The following is a 23,596-nucleotide window of genomic DNA, read 5'->3' as shown; positions in this document are numbered from 1 at the left end:
TTGTACATATATTTATTGAGAAAGTAATAGTCATGGCTTCCTCTTGAAATATTCTCATCTTGCTTGACAGTGATCTAGAGTGACGCTATCTGAAATAACAAATCATCTGCTTTCAGTGACTTCATGCTCACAAATCAATGCAGGGATTCCTGGTTGATGGGTGTAGCTTTTCTTCAGGTAGTGATGTTGAGACCCAGGCTCCTCCCATCTCATGTCTTTGCCCTCCCTAATGGCCTCAGAGTCCTCTACATTCGGTTAGCGGATAATGAGTGAGAGTAGAGAAGGCACTCCAGCTTCTTAAAAACCCCTGACCCACAAAAGATAAACTTCAATTCTGTTACCTTCTATTGACAGGAACTAATCACATGCTCACATAAAGATGTGAGGAGAGCTGGGAAATGTAGTCTCTGCCTAGGCAGCTGCCACCTGGCAGCAACTCTATGGTATGGAATGGAGAACATAAATTTTTGGTGGACACTGCCAACAGGTATATGAGAAAGTACAAATATACCAACTATACAATCCTATATAATTATTAGTTTCTAATAATTCAGTATATAGGTATCAGTGTCAGTAGGACATGTTCTTTGTTTTTTTCTGCTTTGTTTGTCCTATTATGATGAAAAACAGCATCAATTTTTAAGAGTTACCCAGGGCTGTACTCTGTCACTACAGAGTTGTTTCCTTCTTTGAAAAATTAATTATATTGGCTTTGTACCTGACATGTTTTAGCTCTATACAGCAATCCAGCCTGTGGATATTATTTGAAAAAATGTAATTAATATTTTCCATACTTTTTCCTCAGGAATTTTCTTTTCAGTGTTTATCTTTTAGAAGTCTAGTGACAACAATTTTTTCCAATGTTATACATAAGTAATATATTACAATAGCTTTAGATTCTTATAATATGATTTGATAGCTCAGACCTAAATATTTTTAATTAATTGGAATTTAAGATTTTAAAAGATAAATGATTTTTAACAGAAATTACCATAAATATATAATAAAAATAAAATTTGTCCTCTAGACTGTAAAGATTTGGATGAGATCCTGCTAATATTTGATCAGAGCCTCACTGGATTTCCAAATGCCTAATTGCAAAATGCTCAAAGTGTTCTGTGATATTTACAACGTTCACTAATGAGAAATATTTATTTTGATTTTAGCGGCATATTTCCAAAATTATGTAAGAGGATACTCCTTATATACCAGTGGGAACAAAATGCCTGCAATTTTCTCTTAAACATATTTTAGAATAGATACTTCCTATTACTAATCTGTAATTATTCTCATAACCAGTGTTTATATAAGATTATATGCTGCTTTATCATGGTTTGGTTACTTTTTAATAATCTCATTGACAAGGTTCACCTTGTGTTCCTACCTTCTCTTTTGTTTTCAATTGGGATTAGTTTTTAAGTATAAATCTTTTATTGTCATTACTACTTGCAGTTTATGCCCAGTTGTAAAATTTTCCAGTGATTCAAAGTTACTGGTGCCTGAAACAAATTATATTAACATATAGTTACTTATTTGTCTTTGTTTTCTGGTTTATATAAATACTATATGCATACAATTATCACCCCCCCCCCCAATAAAATGACACTGGAAGTTAATTACTTTTGGCTCTTTATTCCACAGCTTTATCTTAAACATGATAAAATAGTATATGCAAATTCACAATGATGTATAAATAGTGCCATCTATGATGGAAGATTAACAAAAGAATGTCTTTCATCATCACAGACGGTTATAAGAATGAATTTCTACAGAACAAGTGCCCTTTTTGTCATTAAATCCTTTTTGTTTAACAGGTTGTCCTAATTTTTATTTTGAAAGAAAACATTTTGCTCCTTTAGCTAGGAGGTAAGAAACATAAGGAGGGTAATTATAATGGGATTTAAATAATTCACTTACATTTCTATGCCAATAATATAAAGCATGTTCTCTTAGGTTTTTTAATAAGCTCTAAAATGTGTCTTTCAGTTTACTAATATTATTTTTTAAAACACACAATACTGTTATCTTCCCAAATCGAATATTATTGTTTTCCAACAACAGATTTGGCAACCATTCAGAGGCAAATAGTATTATGCTTTTGAGATTTTCAAATATATCTGAAGTGCTGTTGACTGCTCTCCAAATCAGGTCAGATGCACTGTCTCTTTAGGAGAATTTGCCAGAGGTACTGTTTGTTCAAATGGAAAATTTTCATGTTCCATAGTAAGCTTCATTTATTTTCCAAACCTCTACATTTTTTATACTAAGTAGCAACATCTCCCTTTATGAACCATGGGGTCTTTATTAATTAAACAATCAACAGGGCTGATTTATTCTCTCTCTTATCAGTTGAATTACCAAGCACACAAATCACAGAGGAAATGTTTTTAATACTAGAATGTTCTCCAAGCCAGTAAATCTGGGATTATCTCATCATACCGATTATGTCAAAGCTCTTTAGCCACAGTGCTCACTAGGACATAAAATTGAATGGTATACACACAAATGGCCCCCTTCCAGCATCATAGGAAGAATTCCAAATTTTTCTTACAATAATCAGAAATCCCTAATTATCAATAAAAACTAGCTATGATTATTTATTGAATGTCTCCTCTCTGCCAGGCACTTCACATGCATTACCTGAGTTTCAGAAGCACTGTGTCCTATTGGTTCTGGACGTTTTAAACAAAGACCCAGGTCTGAAATGTGTGCTTGAAGCACAGAACACATCTCTCTGTTGCTTTAGTTTTATTTCTTCTAGTGAGTAGCTGTTGTAATTGCATATTTGATGCTTAGGTGTGTGCATGTGTGTTTTTAGGCATATACAAAAAATCATATTGTGAATATAAGATTAATCAAGTTATAAGGTTAATCAAATTTTATATTACTTTTGTATTTGGAGTAAGATCAGATGTGATTTGTTGATTAAAAAGTGCTTAATGAAGGTTACTGGCAAGGATGACCATCTGGTAGAACTTTCTGATATTCACCTTTCAGAGTCTATAACTACGTTTTTTTCTTAGACATTTTCCTTTTGATTATTTTAAATTAGCAATTTAATGGAATGTTCATATATGGACAGTTGTAATATGTCAAGCATGAGAATACTATTTATAAAAAGTCACATAGCAAAGCATACTACCTGAACTTACCCTCAGGTAATTGCTCCTGTTTTTCTTCCTTCCCATCTCCTCCAATTATGGAACTTCAAAGGAGAGGGAGGAATTTAAATGATTTAAATTATGGTCTCTTCTTTGGACTAATATGTGCTGATAAACATTAAAGTATTAAAATATATACCAATATTTTAAAATAAGCAAAGCTGTCTCATCAAGCTTTTCCATTTTAGTTTTAGACATGTACTTTGTACAGGGTGATGTGTCCTCATTTCACCTTGCAGTGGCATTCCAGCCCTCTCATGTTACACTCATTAGTATTTCTTTAAAACCACTTTCAAGTTAGGCAGCTTTCCAGCTTTATAAAGGCCTTGAAATGAAGTTAACCTGTGCGGAATCAAATACTTCAGTAAATTTAGCCTCCATAATAAGAAATTCCATTAAACCATTTTAAAGAGATATTAGTAATGTGGATTATCGTCAAGAGAATAATGATTCTTTGTACACTAAACCACACTCTGAGCTTTTGAAGCTATGAAGATGCCTGGACCTTGTCACTTTCACCTTGATTCTTAAAGAACTTGAACCCTTTTTATGCCATAATAAAACCGCTAGTAATCTTCTTCCATGAAAAGATACATTTTTAATATTTAAACAGAGGAGCTGAACAATTTGTGTAGGGGGGATATGAACAAAATGTATACTATAGGATTGAAAACAAACCAAACTAATAATAACAATGGAACTTACCATTTGTACTACCTAACATTTTCAGTATTGTAATCAGTAGCCAATAAAATGAATGCATTTTTGTGATAGTTCCCAAATTGTGTTCTATGGAACACTGGCCCTGTGTTTGTTAACAGAGATATGTTACTTTGAGTAATATTACATAGTCTTGGAGACTCATAGAGCACATTAGCATATTAAAATCTCTGGGAAATCCTCTAGTAAAGAAACCTATTCAATTATGTCAAACTTATTTGACTGTAGAATTATATTCTTCACATAACATTGATTAATTGATTGATGATTGATTGAGACAGGGTCTTGTTCTGTCACCCAGGCTGGAAGGTAGTGGATCATACCTCACTGCAGCCTCAAACTTCTGAGTTCAAGCAGTCCTCCCATATTAGCCTCCCAAGTCAGTAACTGGGATTACAGGCATGAGCTACTGTGCCAGGCTATTCTTCACATAACATTTATTTAAAACTCTTGGGAACATACTTTGGAAAATGTTACTTTATAATGTAGGAGGCACTTTCAGATCCACAATCTTAAGTAATCGTTGTAAGTACTGGCCTTCAGATGCACTTGATCTAAGACATGATGCTGCTTCTGAGGTTGAGTTTGGGGAGGACGAAGGCTAGGGAAACTGATCTAGGGTGGATAAAGGCAGTGGGGTAAACCAGGGCTAGAAAGAGTGTCCAAGGAGAAGAAACAAATCCTTGTCCTAATTCGTGCACTCCAGAGTTGGGAAGATGGTGGTGGATTTAGGAGATTCATCCAGCCAAAGGCTGGGAGTAGGACACTAAGTGTAAGAAATACCATCCACCAGGTTAAGAGCATGATTTCGTGATGTGTCACCATTTCCTAGACATACCCAATATCTTTTGTACTTCCTTTCTCATCTCTGCTTGTGTTATTTCCCTGAAACACTTTTCAGGATGCTGGTCATTTGTTCTGAGATCATGTTAGGCCCCACAAATTCAGAGATAAGAAATGTAGTTCCTGCCATTAAGGAGCTTTATATGAAATAGGAAGGCCTAAAAATAAACAAGCATTTATAATTTGATTTAATAAGAGATAAGACCATGGGCACAGATTGGAGGATTCTTAAGGGATATTTGGTTTTTTAGAATTAATAAGAGTTAACTTCTCATGGGAAAGGATTATGGGAAAGAAGAAGATATTGTTGGTGGGGTGCAGTGGCACACGCCTGTAATCCCAACACTTTGGGAGGCCAAGGTGGGTGGATCACTTAAGCCCAAGAGTTCCAGACCAGCCTGGCCAACATGGTGAAACCCTATCTCTACTAATAATACAAAAATTAGCCCAGTGTGGTGGTGCGCACCTTTAGCCCTAGCTACTTGGGAGGCTGAGGCACGAGAATTCCTTGAACCCCAGGGGACAGAGGTTACAGTGATCTGAGATTGTGCAGCTGCACTGCAGCCTAGGTGACAGAGCAGGACTCTGTCTCAAATACATAAATAAATAAATAAATAAATAAATAAATAAATAAATATATAAATATATAAATAAATAAAAATTTTAAAAAGCAGGTATTGTTGAGGCAGCTAAAAAAACAAAGTATTTCATTGAATGTTTAGCAAGTGAGTAACAGTGTATGATTTGTCATTTAGAAAGTTCTTTGGCTGCAGTAGAGAATGAATTAGAAAAGAACTAGAGCAGAGGCAGGGAGGCAAACCATTTCAGTGACCCAGACTATTTCCTTGAAAAAGGAGAGCAAGAAACAGATTCCAGAGATGTTACAGCAAGGCAGTCATTGGACTTGCTGACTGACTGAATGTCAGATACTGAAACGAAAAGAGTTAGAGATGCTGCATTCACCTGCATTCCTTTTTAACCAAAGAAGAAAGAAAGAAATGGTTTTCATTGAAGCTTAAAATGTGTCTAAGACTTATTAAAGCTATTAGATCTAGTTCTAACTGCTTCCTATCACAGGGACTTTACTAGGGTAGAAGAAATGTCACCAGGATCAGTACTTGCATGGATGAGTAGAAGGACAGTCTTTCAGATTCTAATTGCATTCTTGTTCTTCTCAAGTCATGTGACACAGACTACATCCTGGATCCATCCTGTGATGAGTGTCCTGAATCTATCTCGCTCAGAGGAGAATGAAGAGGATTGCTCTAGAGAACTCCCCAACCAGAAAAGTTGATGGTTTTCCTTAGGAAATGGAGCTACATGGATGATGTGAGCAGAGACACATAACATCCAATTCTGAGATGAAACAGTCTAAAATAGGAGTAAAGCATGAACTACTTGTTGAAGTGTGAAATGGAGACTCTGGACTTTGGGTATTTTTGTAAAACTTTTGATATTTCTGTATACATTTAAAAAATCAATTGCCACTACAGTAGTTCCTTAAGAATAATCTAGTTATATTTTTTGAAATCACATATAATTAGACTTTATAATATATATACTTTTTCATATATAATTAGATCTTTCTTTGTAATTTCATATGTAGTTCTTCATAGGGTCTCAGATACAATGGTTTTTTATAATTGACATATTGAAAAAGTATATGAACATAATGAAACACCTCATTTATTTGATAATTCACTAATGTTTTATATTCATATATTAGGAAAGTGAACTTAGCAAGCTTTTTGGAATTTAAGGATCACATTTAGACACCTCATGGGCTGATGAATACAGCTGGTATCTTTGTGGAGCTTTCTAATTTACAAAATGCTTTGTAGACCCCATTGTCTTTAAACCATACAACATGCCCTTGAAGCTGATCTGGTGGGTATGTTTATTCTTGGTTTTCAGTAGGGAAATAGAAGTTCAGAGAGAGGAAGCTCCCTGTCCCAGCACCGAGACTCACTCCTAAGTCTTCTGATTCCATGAGCAGTCCCCCTTCCCCCATACCCTGCTGTCTCCACAGAGGGAGGTCACAGCCCATCACGCAGGACACTGTGATTGTGTTGATGCAGCTGGCTCCACAGCTGTGCATTCCACAGAGATTCAGAAGGCACCTCTTCTGTCAAACATGGCCCCTCTATAACCCCACTATTCTTCTCCTATAAACCCTTCCCCCTTCTCTGCACCCAAGCCTTCGCCAAGTAGGCGCGCTCTTTGTGATATTGTTTCAACAGACTTCTTTCAGAAGCTCGTGTTTTTCTAAAGTGAAAGGCATGGTTTGTCCTGCTTAGGTTGCCCTTCCCAGAGGGATGGTTTGAGGGGAGCTGATGAGAAGAGAGGTATCTGTTAAAACATTACTGCTCTACTCGAAACAAGATGGAAGCCTAAAGCCCAAGTCGAGCAGCTCCCAGCACTGCTGTGCAGACCTAGAGGTCCTTAGAACATAGTCTAAGAACCATTCATTGTAGCCATTTTATAGTTGAGTAAACTGAGATCTTAAGTCTCCTAGTCTACTGAATTTCATATGGTGTATAATACAGATTTATATGGTAAAGATATACATATACATTGTGCTCAACTATACATTCCTGAATCCATTTAGGATTTGTGATTTATGTCTTGAGTAATAATATAAAGTCAACTCCAGACTGATAGGTAGTCATTAGCCATGAGAAATGTTTCAGGATGGCTAGGGAAGACTTGTGTTTTGCCTGACAGCCATTTGAATGTTAGGAAGCTTCCGGGAGACAAGTTTTGAGAGAAGCCCCAGAGGGAGCTATTTCCTTGCACCCCCCAGAGGTGAATGAGGTATTCTGTAAGTTAGTGTCTATAATTGTGAAAGTACAAACTTCTTGTTTTTGTCAAATTAATGGTATGAAATTTCTCTCCCCCTGCTTGGAGAGTTTTCTAATTTGTTTCTAGTGAGCAAAACAAAGAAGGTGCTTGAGTCACTGAAATCAAAGTACTCAGGCACACAGCCCACTGACAAGAGACACCTCATCCATTAACTGCTGTTTTGTACCACTTGCCTCCCTGTTTCTGTCAAATACCTAGTGAAAAAGGCCTAAACAATTGTAATGATATTATTTATTGAGCATTTTGTGCCATACATGGTGATGAGCAGTTTGCATATATTTATTTATGATCTTCTTAAAACCATTCCATGAAATAGGAACTGTAATTATCCCCAATTCTAAAAGAAAAAACATAGGTTTAGAGAGTAGTAATCTTTGCCTAAGGGTCACAAAGCACCTATGTGTAGAAGCTAGGGTTCAAGGCAGATCTGTGATTCCAAAAGCTGTTCTCTAAACCACTATGGAGAACTGCTTAGATTCATTGTCTATGGGTACATTTTATAGAAAGGCAGATTCTAGTTCAGTGTCATGAGGAACTTTCTAGTAATTAGAGCTGATAAGAAAAGAATTCCCCAGGAGAAAATGGAAACACCATCCCAGCAATCTGAATTCCTTACTTGGGGAATGTTGCTGAGGAGGTTCAGTGTGTGAATGGACTGAACCAGTTGGCCACTCTCTCAGATTCCCTCTTCATAAAGCTTCCGTGACTTCTAAACCATCAGGTCGGTGCCATAAGAGATGCTCAAAAAAACATGGTCAGGGCTTAGCAAGAATCCTTTTCCAGTGCAAATAGGACCCTCACATTATGTTTTGGCGAGTAGCCAGTCTTTCTTTAACATCAATCAACCGTAGCAATGTGGTCATCATGAAGTCTTCATTGACTCACTGGCTTGGATTTTAGGGTTAGAAAATCTGAATGTTCTTCTGTCCTTCCGTCTCACTTTACTAGAGTGCCCAAGTTGACTCATCCTTACTCACTCATTCCCTCAAAATATTTATTGAGCACCAACAATGTCACAAGCACTGTGCTAAACACTGTGGTGAAGTAGAACAATTGCTGATCATTTCCTGGGTTCCACTTACTCTTGATTTAAAAAAAAAACAACAAAAGAGTTTGTGTGTGGCCAGGACTAAACAGCTGCTTCTTAATTTTTGAATTTTAAAACTAATCTATTTTATTTTAAAAAAATCAAGTACTTTGGAAGTGAATAAAGTAAGCGATAGCCCGTCTCACTTTCCAGAGGTAGCAGTCACTAATACTGTGGTGAGTGATTTTACTCAAAGGAAATCACACTATTAAGCAGTTTGGTTTTGACATGTTATGTTGTGGTCATCTTTTCATGTCAATACATAGATTAATCTTTTATTTCAAATGTCTACATAAAATATCGCTACCCACATAACCTATAATTTGTGTGGCCAGCAATTTATTGAACACTAAAATGTTTTAAGTTTTCTTATTGCTAACAATGTCACAGTGAACATTTATATATTCATTAAATCCTTTTCCTCATGTATCTTTGCACTCTTGTGCTAGTATGTCTATAGTGTGAATACATTCATAAATTTCTTGATCAAAGCTAGGTCAAAGTTACATTCATTTTAATTTTGGTATATATCCATAAATTCTCCATAAAAGTAGGACCAACTTACATTACCACCAATAGTGTATGTGAGCCTTATTTTTATGTATGATAGGACTTTTTTTAGTCCAAATGTTCCTATAGATTTTCTGTTTTGTTTTTTTTTTTTGTCCTTGGAAGAATAACCTTCCTTCCACCAAGTCCAAGAACCTGAGATTTTTAATTATTAGGTTTTAGATTTCCTTTAGCAGCAGAGACTGACTTGCTATGTAGAGGGAAGTCTAGTAGTGACTAACTCACTATATGTCAAATACATCATTACTCTTCTCTTTTCCTACTTTACATGTAATGGTTGTGAGGACCAACTTTCAAATGAGCTAACTTGGGTGAGACGTTCACTAAAGTACCAAGCACAATACAAATGCATCTTCGAGTTCTTTGGGCCTCACTTTCCCTATCTGAATAATAAGGATAGTAATCCCTTGCCTTTTCTCAAACCAGTTCAACTCAGCAAACACTTCCTGAGCACCTACTGCATGCCAGGCAAAATGTGAAATTTGCATGCTATGAGGCTAAATGGTACTGATTCTCAAAACAAGGAGCTCATAGTCTAAAACCATTTTTCTTTCTTTGTTTTTCCCCTAAACAACCTCTTAAAGGGGTAAGAAGTTAGGGGGTTGTTTATTAAGAACCCCTGAAGAGCAACCCTTTACCACTCTCTTAAATTTGAGTAATTCCAAAATAATATTAACACCTCTTGACTAGAAAAGGAAAAAAAAGGAACATGCCGTATGAAGAGCCTCTCCAATAATAAATGCAAAGCAGCTGTCAAAATATAGAGTCAAGTGATACTTTCATAAAGTGTTTGCACAATTAGAAAATGTTATCCTTTTTCTCGGGAGAAATGGGACATTTTTATTTTCTCTGCTAAGTGAAATGCAACTTTTTGAAGAATCAACACGCTTGACATTTTTACAATGTACATAAAGAACTGAACTATTATTAAAACAACTTACACACTCTATTGCTTATAACTTTTGAGAGAACGAAAAGAACCTTAAACAGAATGTGCCTGTGGAGCTTCGCTTTAGAAATGAAATACCCAGGTGTTTTAACTACAACTGTCTACGTGTAATAGTGTGTCTGCATAATGACTTTGTAAATATTAACTGCAATTCTGCATTTGCTTTCTTGATATGACTTTTAACATTTAAACTTATACTGTTTCTGTCTACTTTTTTCAAAAGTTCAATTTTTACTTTTGGGGGTTGGGCTGTTCTGAGGGAAAGGGTGATCAGATCAATAGTTCTGTCCCCCATTCCATTCCCCCATCACCCAATTATTCTCTATATCACTCTACCCTGTTTATTTCTTTTACATTATTTATCAGTTTGCCCTAACCTTGTTTTGTTTGTTATCTTCCTCAATAGTGGGAGTAATAATGGGAGTCAGCTTCGTGAGGGCAGGGATTTTGTCTTCTTGTATTCATTTACTCACTTACCCACTTACCGAGAGCTACTAGATGCCAGATACTTCACTGAGTAGTAGGGATACAATGTGAGATATATGTGTTTCTAGCCCTTGTGTAATTCGTATTCTATGCAAAGGATATACAATTGAAATTAACCAAAACTTTTTCCATTTATTTTCTTTCTCCCCATTCTTTATCAGATATTTGAACTACTGGGCCATTTAATGTTCATTACGTTAACAAAGAGTGTGATATCAGAATGCAGAAAAAAGCATGTTCTTTTGCATTTCAAAAATCTAGCTCCTTGGGGAACTAGAAAGGATTTATGATTTAGGTCAAAGATTTGAGAGCACATATGATGAGGAAGATGAGGCTTTCTTACTCACTGTCTAGGAAATAATTATCCTGGCTGCGAGAAGGAGAAAAAAGAACAAAAATGTTGGTAGGGCGCAGAGAAGGACCTGGGCTTAACCTTCTGGACCAAGTTCCAGGGAGCAGCAAAACCTCAATTACATTTGTCCCCTAGAATGGAAATGATTATGTGGTGTGTTTAGGCAGTGAGACCTTGGACAATGCCAGTGAGCTTCCTCCAGCCCAATGTGGTCAACATTGGAGGATTAGATTGATTTCTGTGAACCCAAAAGGATCACAGGAGTAGCAGTAACACCTGCTGGACCTGAATGAGGATCTTTTCCATTCAATCCACATGTTCTCTCAATGGAAATCAATTCGGACAATAACATTAGACCATCTTAACCCAGAGTGCCTTAGCACTAGATAAGCCTCTGCTGTGGTCTGGATGTTTGTGCCCAGCCCCTAATTTCATATATTGAAACCTAACCCCCAAGGTACCAGTATTAAGAGGTACGGCTCTGAGGAGGTGATTAGGTCATGAGGCTCCATCCTGGTGAATGGGATTAGGACCCTTATGAAAGAGGCTTCAGGGAACCTGTTTGCCCCTTCTGCCTTGTGAGGATGCAGCAAGAAGTTGCCATCTTTGAAGCAGAGAGCAAGCCCTCACCAGAAGCTAAATCTGCTGGCACCTTGATCGTACACTTCCCAGCCTCCAGAGCTGTGAACAATACATTTATATTGTTTATAAATTACCCAGTCTGAGATATTTTGTTATAGCAGCTCCTGAATGGACTAAGACAGCCCACAGAGTTTAGCAGTGACCCCAAGGAAAGAAAAGAACTGCAAGTTGCCTGAGATTAATGTTGCTTAGGATCCATTTATTCCCTATTCCTGGTGTTTCTTTGTAGAGAGTGCTCCGTTAAAGTAACACTTTTGTCCTGTCTCTGCTTCTTCCTTAGGCAGCGATTTTACCTAATTGGTGAGTTTAGGATTAAAAAAAGGAATACATCCTAGAACATTTCTTAAATATATTCCCTTTTCTCTGTTTCATGCAAACATGGCTTATTTATTTTTCAAGTCTTTCTCATTTCTTACCGGGATGCTTCCAACACAGGTGATATAGCTTCTTCCTTCTCCACCACACCTGTCCCCATCAATCTACCCATCACATTTCTGTCAGAATTATCTTTCTATAACACAAAATTGCTTCTATTCCTCCCTTGCTAGTCTTCAGTAGTTCCCTAGCACCTTCTACTATCTGAGTCCCTGGCTTTCTCCCTAGCCTCATGTCTTATCACCAACAGTTGCTCAGATATACTGTTCTCTGTCTAGGAAACTTCTCTTGCCCCATTCCTGCATCAGATTTCTTCTCATACATCAAGACTCTCCTCTCATTTTACCTCTTCTTTGAAGAGCTGCTTGACACATGCTGCCTTCCCCATGCCCAGAGCTGGCACTCTATGGATGCCATGCCTGCATTTTTACACACCTGCCCAGCCCCACTTCCCACTCAGGAGTGGTAGAGCAAGAACTTCCACCTCAAGAGAGTCGCTGGCCTGTTTGTGCGGACACTCATTTGGTTACTATATTTACTAATTTACTTTTATCTACTGAGCTGGGTTACTGAGTCTTAGAAGCTTGAAATCTGGTTCTACCTTCTCTTTCTCCATGTGGTAATGAAAACTGGAACTCTGGTTAAAGCTAACTGGTCTCTCTCACTGCGGCTGTTCCACTCAACATTAGTAGCTAGGTGAGTAAATCAGGTGGAGGTGGGAAGGAAATGGGAAAACAGAATACTGGCCAGGATGGTCTGTTGTTTCTTATCTGTTGTTGCTTTGGGGTATTTTATTCTAAAACCCTAGAGGCTGAGAAGGTTAACTCGAAGGGTTCCAACTCTGAAATCCTACCGCAGTCCCCTATTGCTGCATACCTTTTAATAAAGTATCAATCACACTATATATGTAATTAATTTGGATAGGAAAGTAGGGCATGTGTCATCTCTCCTAGTAGACTGTGAGTCCTTTATTACTGACTCAGAGTCCATATATTATTTTTTATTTCTCATGCAAGACATGACACAGTAAAATCTAATAAAAGTTTACAAAATAAATTTAAAATGTAACATTAAAAAAAAACTCTTTTAATTGTCTCCTGCTTCTGGCAGGGAAACAAAGATTGAATTAAAAAGAAAATGAGGTGGGGGTTTAAGTAAGCATGTCTGTACTAACTAGTTCCACTAATGTGGGAACAATATAATGGATTTTGCTGAAGAAGGAAGTGTATGCTACTTAAGTTGGGCCATAAAACTCACAGTATGATCGCAGTAAAAGGATTGTAAAGCACATACTCACACATTGTTGATTTGCCCAAGGTTCTGAAGAAATACCACAGAATGATTTTGGTATAGAAGGGTAGATAAAGCCTGAAACCAAAATACAAGGTTAGTGCATTTCAGGGCAGCAGCAAACTTCTGTTCTTATGGGTTAATTAATCATGTTACTGAAGAATTGATTTGGCACAAGGGAGCTATGTATTGCCACAGAACTCTGAAATTGCAGAAATTATCTCATCTATAAGTAACCCCACTGGAATTGCTTGACTGTTCTGTTTCACAGTGGAGAAATTCATCTTTCATCAGCACACACGAGAAGAGACAACAGGAAGACAAAACAAATTGAGTAGATAATAAAGTTACCTTATAGGAATAGGTAATATAGACAGGTAAGGTCAGAAATTTCTGTGGAATGGAATATGAAAAGATGTTTATGAACAGATCCTATTTCTTTAGGCAGTTTTATCATTCAGAGAAGTAATCTATGCATTTAATCTAATGCCAGCTTTTATTTTTCTTTGGTGATTACCACACAAAAATAAGAAGTTGGCACCAAATTAAATGCATGGATTACTTCTCTGAATGATAAAAGTACTCGATATAAGGGAAATTTGAAGGAAATAGAATGCATACATACACACACATACACTTAGTATATATGTATGTGTGTGTGTGTGTATATATATATATCTGTGTGTATATACACACCACACACACACACACATATTGGAGGAATAAGAAATATTTAATAAAATCTACACAATTTCAAAAATATGACCAAATACTGGTGGTTCCTCACTTACCAGTAGAACTCTCTCTACAAATGGAAAGTGAGAAGTCTGTGAAGTTACCTTAGTTTTTCCAATTAAGACTGTTCATTGATTGTATTTCTTCTGTCTCTATAAGTACCATATTCCCAATTAGTATTTCATCAGTTATAAGACCCATCATTATTTTGTGTGTAACTGAAAATGAAAAAAAGATTTAAAATATGACTTAGTAGTTAGAATTTTTATCTTATACCCCTTTAAGTAAATACAAGAGAACTGTTTCAGCATAGATTTTTAAAAATCATGTGTGTAAAAGAGAATGAAATATAAATTATGATATTTACAAAGCTCTGTACATTCAGAATTGAACTCTTTCTGCATCTCTTTTTTGAATCAGAGTTGTCATAAACCACAGTTTTTCACAATAACACCCTCTCTGCCATCAAGATAAATAACATTTCTTAAAGGAATATTCTACTGCAGTCTCTGAGATTTTTTTCCCTGTCTTAGACATCCATTCTACAACTCTGATGCTGGCACATTTTTTATCTTGGCAAAAGGACTTAATAGAAAATTTTTAGATAACAATCAGGATTCATACTCTTCTCAATAGTCCTTAAATGGTTTATTGACCAAAAAGTAAGGAAGTAACAGTCCAGTCATATCATGGAAAGAACAACCAAATTCATGCATGCACAGGCAAAGACAACCATATCGCTATGACCACCTGGCTGACAGCAACTGCAGGACATCAATTATTGTAAGACACTTCCTGTAATATGTTTAATTCCTCTGACATAAGGATTTATGTGAATTAGGAAGTGGCCCAAGGGTGAAAAGTAATAGGGAAATAGAGAAATAGAACCGATCCAAAGGAAAGGGGGAAAAAAACCCACAAAAAGTGTGATGTCAAGCAAAGCCTATTCTGGAGATGACTTTGGTTCACTCCCACAGGAGAGCCTTACAGACAAAAAGGTTCTACAGTAGGTTCAAGTCAGAGGCCAGAGAACTAGGAGTATTTATACCTCTGCACCATCAGTTATTGAATGGGGGTGGGGGTGGGGGTGGGTGTGGTGTAAATTTCCAGGTGCTTCCAGCCTGTAATGCAGTCAAAGCATGTTCCTGTAGCCTGAGGACAGCTGTCCAACAAAGAGGTGCAGGTGCTCAATGTTGAGAGTGAAAGCACAGGGAGCTGTAATGCATGAGAGTGGTAGAGGGATCTGAAAGTGCTAGCAGTGCCTATTATACATCCAAATACTAAAGACGCTTAGATGTGAAAAATGTGTGTCTTAGAATCGATGAAATATGGTATGGAGAATCAAGTCTCCTTGTTCCTGGTTTATCTCATAGCATACTTAAAATTCAGCTAAAGATGAAATGCCTTAACAAGTGAAACGGGCTTTCTGAAAAATTATTTCAATCAAAATTGTGTTAAAAGCTATTTCTAAAAACCCTAACATGAAATACTTAGAAGAGATCAAGTGGTTTGTCCCTGGACGTTCAAGCAATTGAATGTCTAAACAATCCAAGACTGATAATTTTGTATTATTTACTCTGTGAAGTGAACCTTTAAGGCTGTGGACAATGCAAACTCCCTCATGTACCTTGTTCCTTGCCAATTTCAAACAAACCTTCCCACCTATGATATAAGGCTCCCTTAGAATTATTGATTAATTATTTAAGATACAATAAAACCAAAGTATTTTTAAAACACAGTAATTATGTTAGTGCAGGTACATGACATAGATATCCTCAAATATTCTTAGGGCATCTATAAATCACCACAAACATTCTGGAAAGCAGTCTTGGAATATCTATCAAAGGCCTTAAAATTGTCTTCTTCTGTGAATTTATCCTCACAAATGACCCCAAGTTTAGACCAAAATAAAAAAATGCTTAAAAGGCTTATTAAGGCATGATTTAAAATAGAAATGATTGCCTAAATTCCTGAAAACAGGGGAATGTCTAAATAAAATATGGTATCTAACATGATAGAAAATGTTTACTAATGTTTAATGATACCAGGAAAGTATCACAATATAACATCAAGTGGTAATAACAGGAAACAGATCTGTATACAATATAAAACCAACAGTATTGTATATATAAACACCATAGAAGATCTGAAAAAAAATTAGATGACATTATTTGTGATATCTATTTTATTTATTATATTTTTCTGCATACTACTCTACAGTGAGCATGTCCTTTATAAGAAAAAATGCTAATGATTTATTATGTATGAAAAAAGTGTATCTGATTTGATTATATATTTTTATTTCCACTTATATTTTCTAGGATTATTTTGCTTTAGAATTCTATGTATAATCCTGTGAACATTTGTAGTGTTGTAGGGACTGGAAAGATCAGAGATTATGTTATGGCCATGAATGAGGCCTGACCTGCATTGTCAATAACTAAATTGATTATTGTGGAAACAACAAAAAAATTCATTTTTTGAAATGAAAATCTTTATTGAAATAACTATTTTACCATTGTGTGGTCAGATTCACTGCATTTGATGCTTTTTCAGGATTTGTTTTTCCTGCTAGAAATGCTAGAGTTGTCACAGATGTGATGTTTATGTTTTCATTGTCTGGGGAGGGCCAAGTTTCACGACAGAGAAAGACTGGGGCCAATTCTGTGATTATGGATGTCAACTTATCTCAGAGCAGTATCATTGGTTGAGCAGTCCTGCAGGACATCTAAGTTTACCGTCTTTATCTTGCCATTGTCAAAGATCCTGGACCTATTTTTTTCTGCCTTGAAAACTTTTGTGCAGTAAAACCAGCAATGGATTTTAGCAGAGTTGATGCATCATTAGGATTTTCACATTAACTCTTTGGACTTAGAGCCATGTCTAAAGTGTCCTTCTTTTGGATATAGTGCCTGGTGCAGAACTCTACCACAAAACATCAGGTGTGCCTCTGAATAGTCTTTGCAAGAAGCACAAAATCCTAGAATTGAGGTGAATTTGTAAATTCCTCTAGTCCAACCACCTTTCCAATGAAAGAATCCTTCCAAAGCACCCCTGGCCAATAGCTCATCAAGATTTTGCTTAGATATTCTTATTGAGGGGGAACTTACTAACTCCTTTAATTCTTATTTTGCTTAAGGCTGAGTTTTTAAAACATCTAACATCAGCCAAGATTATTGATTTATCTATAAGGAACAATCTGTGAATTAACCTTCTGTAGCTTTTCCTTGCTGACCAGGGAATACCTCCCCATTGAAGCCTAGGCCAGATTCCAGTCCGTTTTGACCATACCCCATCATGGTATTTTAGAGTACACCTGAATAAGATACATGGTGCCATGTACATGGAAACTGACTGCTCTCATGTTACGGGTTGAACTGTGTCCCCCAGAAATTTGTATGTTGAAGTCCTAAAATTGGCATTGTTGCCATAAGCCAGGGAACTACCTAGGAGATGCTAGGAGAGAGGCCTAGAATGGAACCCCCCCTCCCCCGCCCCTGGGGCCTTCAGAGGGAGCGGTGCCCAGCTGACACCTTGACCTTGGACTTCTAGCCTCCAAACTGTGAGACAATACATTTCTGTTGCTTAAGCCACTCAGTTAGTGTGCTTTGTTTTGGCAGTCTTAGCAAACGAATACATCCCCCAATCCAGAACTGTCCTCCTTTGGATAATAAAAACAGCAATAATTATAGTATTATTACCCTGAGTGACTGGTCCCACTGTTGGTCATTCTTTGTAGATGTGAGTTATTGCCCTATTGAGATCAGAAGTCCTCTCACTTAGAGGCATATCTAAGACTTTTTTCTTGTGGAGGGAGCTTACTCAACTGTAGGTAAGGTTTGACTCATCTGGGTTGGTAGTAAGAACAAACTTCCAAGTGGCACCATCTTCAAGGTGCAAGCCCATGTGGGCGATGACCAGGTCTGGTATATTAAGAGGCTCTTGGTAGCACATTAGAAACACCTGGAGAGATTTTAAAATTTACAAAGCCTAGCCAAACCCCAGACCCATTAACCCTGACTCTCTGAGAATAGGACCCTGGCACCTGTGTTTTAAGGATTCTGGGTGATTTCAATGTGTAGCCAAGGTTCACTGCCATAGCCTGTCCTAGAATCCAGGTAACTAAAACTTCAGCAGATTATGAAAAACAAAAGTTACTTTCTTGGATGCATATATTCTTATAGCCTCAAAACTGAAACTGCAAACTGAACAATGCTGCAGTCAGATACACACACATATGTCAACTGCATAACTTCCTTTAATAATACTTTTATTTTTCCAAAGTTGAAGACTGTCCCTAAGTCCAGTTTCTTTTAAAAGTTAGTAATAATCCCACCAACTCACATTTACATAGAAGTTACAGTTTAAAGTTTGCATCTCGTAATAACTTGGTGAGATAGGGCAAGCATTATTTCTAATTTGCATATGAGAAAAAACTAAGGCTCGGATGAGTTATGTGACTTCCCTTAGTCATGTTAGAGTAACTAACTCCTGATTTTTAAACTGAAGGTCCCAAATCCTGGGAACTCCCTCAGCTCTGGGCAAGCCAGGACAGGTAGGTCACCCTGCACCTACACAAGGACTGAGCTGAGTTCTAGTTACCTGCTGTGAAGAACTGTAGAGGTTATCTAAGCCAGCTCCTCCTTTTACTGGAAAAGGAAAAGACTGAGGTAAGTTTCCAAAACCCCTGCTGGAGCACCTTCTACCTCTAGAAAGATGTTGAGGGGCTTCCAGGGCACAAAGGAAAGAGAAGTAACTGTGTCTCCTTCCCCAACCATGTATGTGATACATTCATTCTCTAGGATTGGAAATTCCCAGAAAGCTGTGTCAGCAATGAGATTTGTTTCATTGTTTTGCCTTGTTTTGTCATTGAGTTGTTATAGTTAAAGTTTATTATTTTTTAATGCAAAAAAAAAGTGACTTTTGGGGGAGTGCAGAGTTCTATGAATTTGTAACACATGTCTAGTTATTTGATCACCACCGTAATCAAGATACAGAACAGTTTTATCATTTCAAGTGCTCTCCCACTATGCTTTTATAACACACCCTTCCCCACCCCAACTCCTGGCAATTACTGCTCTATTCTCTGTAACTGTAGTTTTGCCTTTTCGAGAATATCATATAAATAATCATGTATTATGTAACATTCTGAGACAGGCTTCTTTCACCCAGCATAATGCCTTTGAGATTCATCCAGATTGTTGTGTGTATCAGTAGTTTGTTTTTATTACTGGGTTATAGTTCATTGTGTGGATATACCACAGTTTCTTTAGCCATTCACCCACTGAAAGTCATTTGGGTTGTTTCTAGGCTTTGGTGATTATGAATAAAGCTGCTATCAACATCCACATATTGGTTTTTGTGTGAACATAAGTATTCATTTCTCTAGATGAAATACCCACAAGTAGGATTTCTTGATTTTGTGATATATATGTTTTCTATTGCTGCCCTTAAAAATTACACGAATTTAGTGACTTAAGCATTACAAATGTATTATCTTACAGTTTTGTAGGTCACAAAGGTCTTAATGGGCTAAATTCAAATTATCAGCAGGGTTGTATTTCTTTCTGGTGGCCCTCAGAGAGAATCCATTTAGGTTCAGTTCCTTGAGGTCATAGAACTTGCCTTTTGACCCCCTTTATCCACCTGCAAAGCCAGCAATGGCCAGTCAAGTCCAGTCCCTTCATGTACATCTCTTTCTAACCCTTCTCTCATCCTCTCTGAACTTTCTTCCATTGCCATATCTCTCTCTCTGACCCAACCATGAAAGGTTATCTGCTTCTAAGAATTCTTGCTTAGATTGGGTTCACCATGATAAAATTCAGGATAATTTCACCAGTTCAAAGTTCATCTCTTAATCACATCTGCAAAATCCCTTTTGCTTTTCAAGGTAACATCTTCATGTGATCTGGAAATTAGGGTATGAGCATTTGTAGGGGAGAATGTTATTCTGCCTGCTTATCTTTTCAAGAAACTTCCAAGCTGTTTTCTAGAATGGCTGTAGCATTTAATATTTCCATCGGCTGTGTATGAGAGTTCCAGTTGCTCCATGCCCTTGTCAACACTTGGTACTGTCAGTATTTTTTATTTTAATCTTTCTCATGGGTATGTAGTGGTATTTCATCACGGTTTAAATTTGCATTCTTCTCATGGCTAAAGATGTTGAACAACATTTCATCTGCTTATTTTTCATCTGTTTATCCTCTTTGGTGAAATTTCTGTTCAAATATTTTGCCCATTTTTTCAACTGGGTTGTTTTCTTGCTGCTGGGTTTTAAGAGTTCTTTATTCTGGATACAAGTCCTTTGTCAGATATGTGATTTTCAAATATTTTCTTGTCTAAATTCAACTTTTCCATATTTCACCTATATACCAGTTTACACACATAAAACTTTCCTGCACCTCAGGTTCTGTTTAGGTTGGCCTAGACCACAGAGTGATCTGATTTGGGTTTCTAAGCCAGGGTTTTCAGATCTAAGAATGGCTCTGCCTTCTCCAAGTTATAGTAGATCCCAGATATCTACCTATCACAATTCACTCCATTCCTATATTCCTCTTAGATAATGCAACTTTTAATCTATTAAAAAATGTCATTTATAAGATCACAGGATTTTAAAGGGAAACAGCTACTCGGGAGGCTGAGGCAGGAGAATGGCGTGAACCCGGGAGGCGGAGCTTGCAGTGAGCCAAGATAGCGCCACTGCACTCCAGCCTGCGACAGAGCGAGCGAGACTCCATCTCAAAAAAAAAAAAAACAAAACATGGCATCTGCAACTCCTTTCACACTACTGTCCCTACATTCCAACAAACATTTTTTGAGTGTGGATGTGGTCTTCATAAGAGAACCATTAGGGGAGTCAAATGACAGGAAGTCAGAATGAACTGGGAGGAAATTTGAGAACACTGCAGAGTAGTTCCTAAGCATGGGGAGAGACCTCTATACCACTGAATTATATAGATGTATAGATACCAAATCTGCTTGGAACAGTGTGATTTTTGAAATCTAAAGACACCTGCTGATGCTCATAGCAGAAATGCTGAAAATTAAGCAGAGAGTGGAAATTTTATTGCAAGCCTTCTGGAAATTTTTGTCTATGTCTGTATAATAAGGCAGCAATCTGGAGCTGTCTTGAGAATTAACTTCAAGAATCTAAAGTTGACAGAAACCAGCCCAGGCTATTTGAAAATCATTCTCTTACTGCACCAAGCAGAGGAGTTTATCAGTCAGAAACCCTGCGGGAAATAGGATCCATCACAGATGGTCCAAATGAAGGCGCTGCTCATAGATATGTGGTGAGGGGTCAAAGAACAAGCAACTGATGGTGAAGCACCCAAAAACTAGCAGGAGGCTGGAAGCTATCTCTATGCTTTTAGAGTTGGGGGACAAAGGGGAACATAATGTCACTGGAAACCATTGAAAATGAGACCGTGGAGGATCAGGCACCCTGCCAGAGCTGTAGTTGCAGAGGGATGCAGCTAGTACTGGAATATAGTGTCAAAGCAAGAAGGATAGAAAGAGATGGGGCCATCCCAATCTCACTCCCTCCTTTGTCTTTCTCATCCTCCCTTCTCCTTTAGAGCTTCCCATTGCTAGAAGGAAGCCAACCCAAAAGCATTCAGCAGGAGAGCCCAGGAGAGACAATCTATAGGTCTCTACTTCCTCCTGAGGCACAGACAAGATCACAGATGGAACTGAGAGGCAGGTGGGGAATAATTGGCACAGGAGTAATCCAGTGATTCCTGACGCATGTGCAGGAGGAGGTCTGCTATCTGAGAAAGATGAGTATGGGTGAGTAAACAAACCATTCATTCTTTGATGGGTAATTATCGCCCACCTTCTAGGGGCACAGATGCTGCCCATGGATGAGATACACAGTTCTTATTCTCACAGAGCTTACAGCCAGTCAAGTGAAGCAGAGAAGAAGGCAAACTCAGCACAGGGGAGGAAGTAGGTGTGACAGACGCACATAGTGGAAGCATGTAACTCAGGAAAGAGTGGTCTGCGAGGGATTTTTGGAGGAAGTTATGCCTCAACAGAAATGTAAATGATTAGTAGATATTGACGAGGCATGTGGAGAAGAGGAAAGGTGAGAGAGCTTCCTGAGTAATGTCAGGGTGATGAGACAGAGTGATGCTGTGGGGTTCAGTGTAACCATGTAAACAGAGCACATCTTCAGGTGGGCAACCGGGTGGGGACAGTAGGAATAACCTGAAATAACTCTGGAGAAGTAAGCAGGGCTCAGATGCCAAAAGGCCTCATAAGCTATGTTAAAAATCTGGACATTCCCCTAAGAGTAAGGGTGAGGCACAAAAGATCTTAAGTACGGTGTGATCATTAATTTTATGTGTCAGTTTTACTGTGTTGAGAGATACCCAGATAGCTAGTAAAACATTATTTCTAGGTGTGTCTGTGAGGGTGTTTCTGAAAAAGATTAGCATTTGAATCAGTAGACCCAACGAAGATCTGCCCTCAGCAATGTGGGTGAATATCATCCAATCCACTGAGGGCTTGAACAGAGCAAAGGCAGAGGAAGGGAGAATCCTCTCTCCCTCTTCTTGAGATGGGACATCATTCTTCTGCCCTCAGACATAATATGTCCTGGTTTTGGGGCCTTGAGACTCAGATTGGGCCTTCCACCAGCCCCACCCTCACCCTATCCCCACCTCCCCACTTAGTACTCAGGCCTTAGAAGAGAGTCTCATCATTGCCCCCCCCCCCTCCGCCCCAGTTCTCAGGACATCAGACTGGGACCAAATTACACCCCTGCTTTCCTGGTTCTCCAGCTTATAGAGGCATTTCCTGGAACTTCTTAGCCTCTGTCATCACACAAACCAATTCCCATAATAAATTCCCTCTTATCTCTGTACCTATAGTGATACATATGAAGATACTGGTTCTGTTTCTCTGGAGAACCCTGACTGAAACACAGGGCAATGGCATAATAAGATTTGTTTTTAAAAACTCCCAGGTGTAGAGGACAGCTGGGCAAGGAACAAGAGTGGAGGAAATTTTCAGACTGGTCCCTTCTCTTGCTGTAACACCCTGGCCAAGTGTCTCAACCTCCCTAAGCCTAGCGCCCTCACCTGTTCAACAGCAATAATCAGGCCTGTCTTGCCTACCTCACTGGATTATTGCAAGCAGTGAAGGGACGTGAACAGGCTCTGGCAACCAGAAAGCACAGTCATATTTCCAAATAACATGATGAAAAGAAAATGTGGCTGATATTGTTAATTTCCCAAGGAAATCTGTGTAGTCCTCTGACTCATTTTGCAAAGACTGGAGAGGAAATGGAGAAGGAAGCACACCAGAGCCAACAGTTTGAAAGGAGGTTGTTCATTCCATCACTTTCGAAATGGAGATTCTGTCCTCCTGGCTGTGTGGCACATGATTGCTGTCCAATAAACAGGAATTGATGAATGGCTGAGTGAGGCTTTGTTTTGTTTTCATTTTTCAAACTCTTATGACTGCAGAGGGGAAAACTAAATCAATGCCATATGCCTGTAAAAATCCCTCTGACATCTTTT

At 37.9% G+C, this 23,596-nt stretch overlaps 1 protein-coding gene across 6 annotated transcripts in view; it reads left to right on the top strand.

The window, feature by feature from the left end:
• Positions 1–23,596, top strand: part of STXBP4 (syntaxin binding protein 4) — a 280,286-nt gene that overhangs the window by 187,814 nt on the left and 68,876 nt on the right. The window contains exon 18 of one of the 6 annotated variants that reach the window (XM_055388709.2): positions 21,650–22,386. The exons of 4 other annotated variants lie outside the window; for them this stretch is intronic. In XM_055388709.2, the coding sequence (XP_055244684.2) occupies positions 21,650–21,665 (16 nt within the window). In that variant the 3' untranslated portion in view covers positions 21,666–22,386. Of the gene's footprint in view, positions 1–5,903; positions 10,384–21,649; positions 22,387–23,596 lie in introns of those variants that run through there. One more of the 6 variants, XM_004041309.5, reaches the window with a different exon arrangement.

Source organism: Gorilla gorilla, chromosome 4 (assembly GCF_029281585.2).
Source record: "Gorilla gorilla gorilla isolate KB3781 chromosome 4, NHGRI_mGorGor1-v2.1_pri, whole genome shotgun sequence".
Taxonomy (NCBI): Eukaryota; Metazoa; Chordata; class Mammalia; order Primates; family Hominidae; genus Gorilla; species Gorilla gorilla.
Note: the sequence above shows the minus strand (reverse complement) of the source record. Positions and strands in the feature narration are given on the sequence as shown.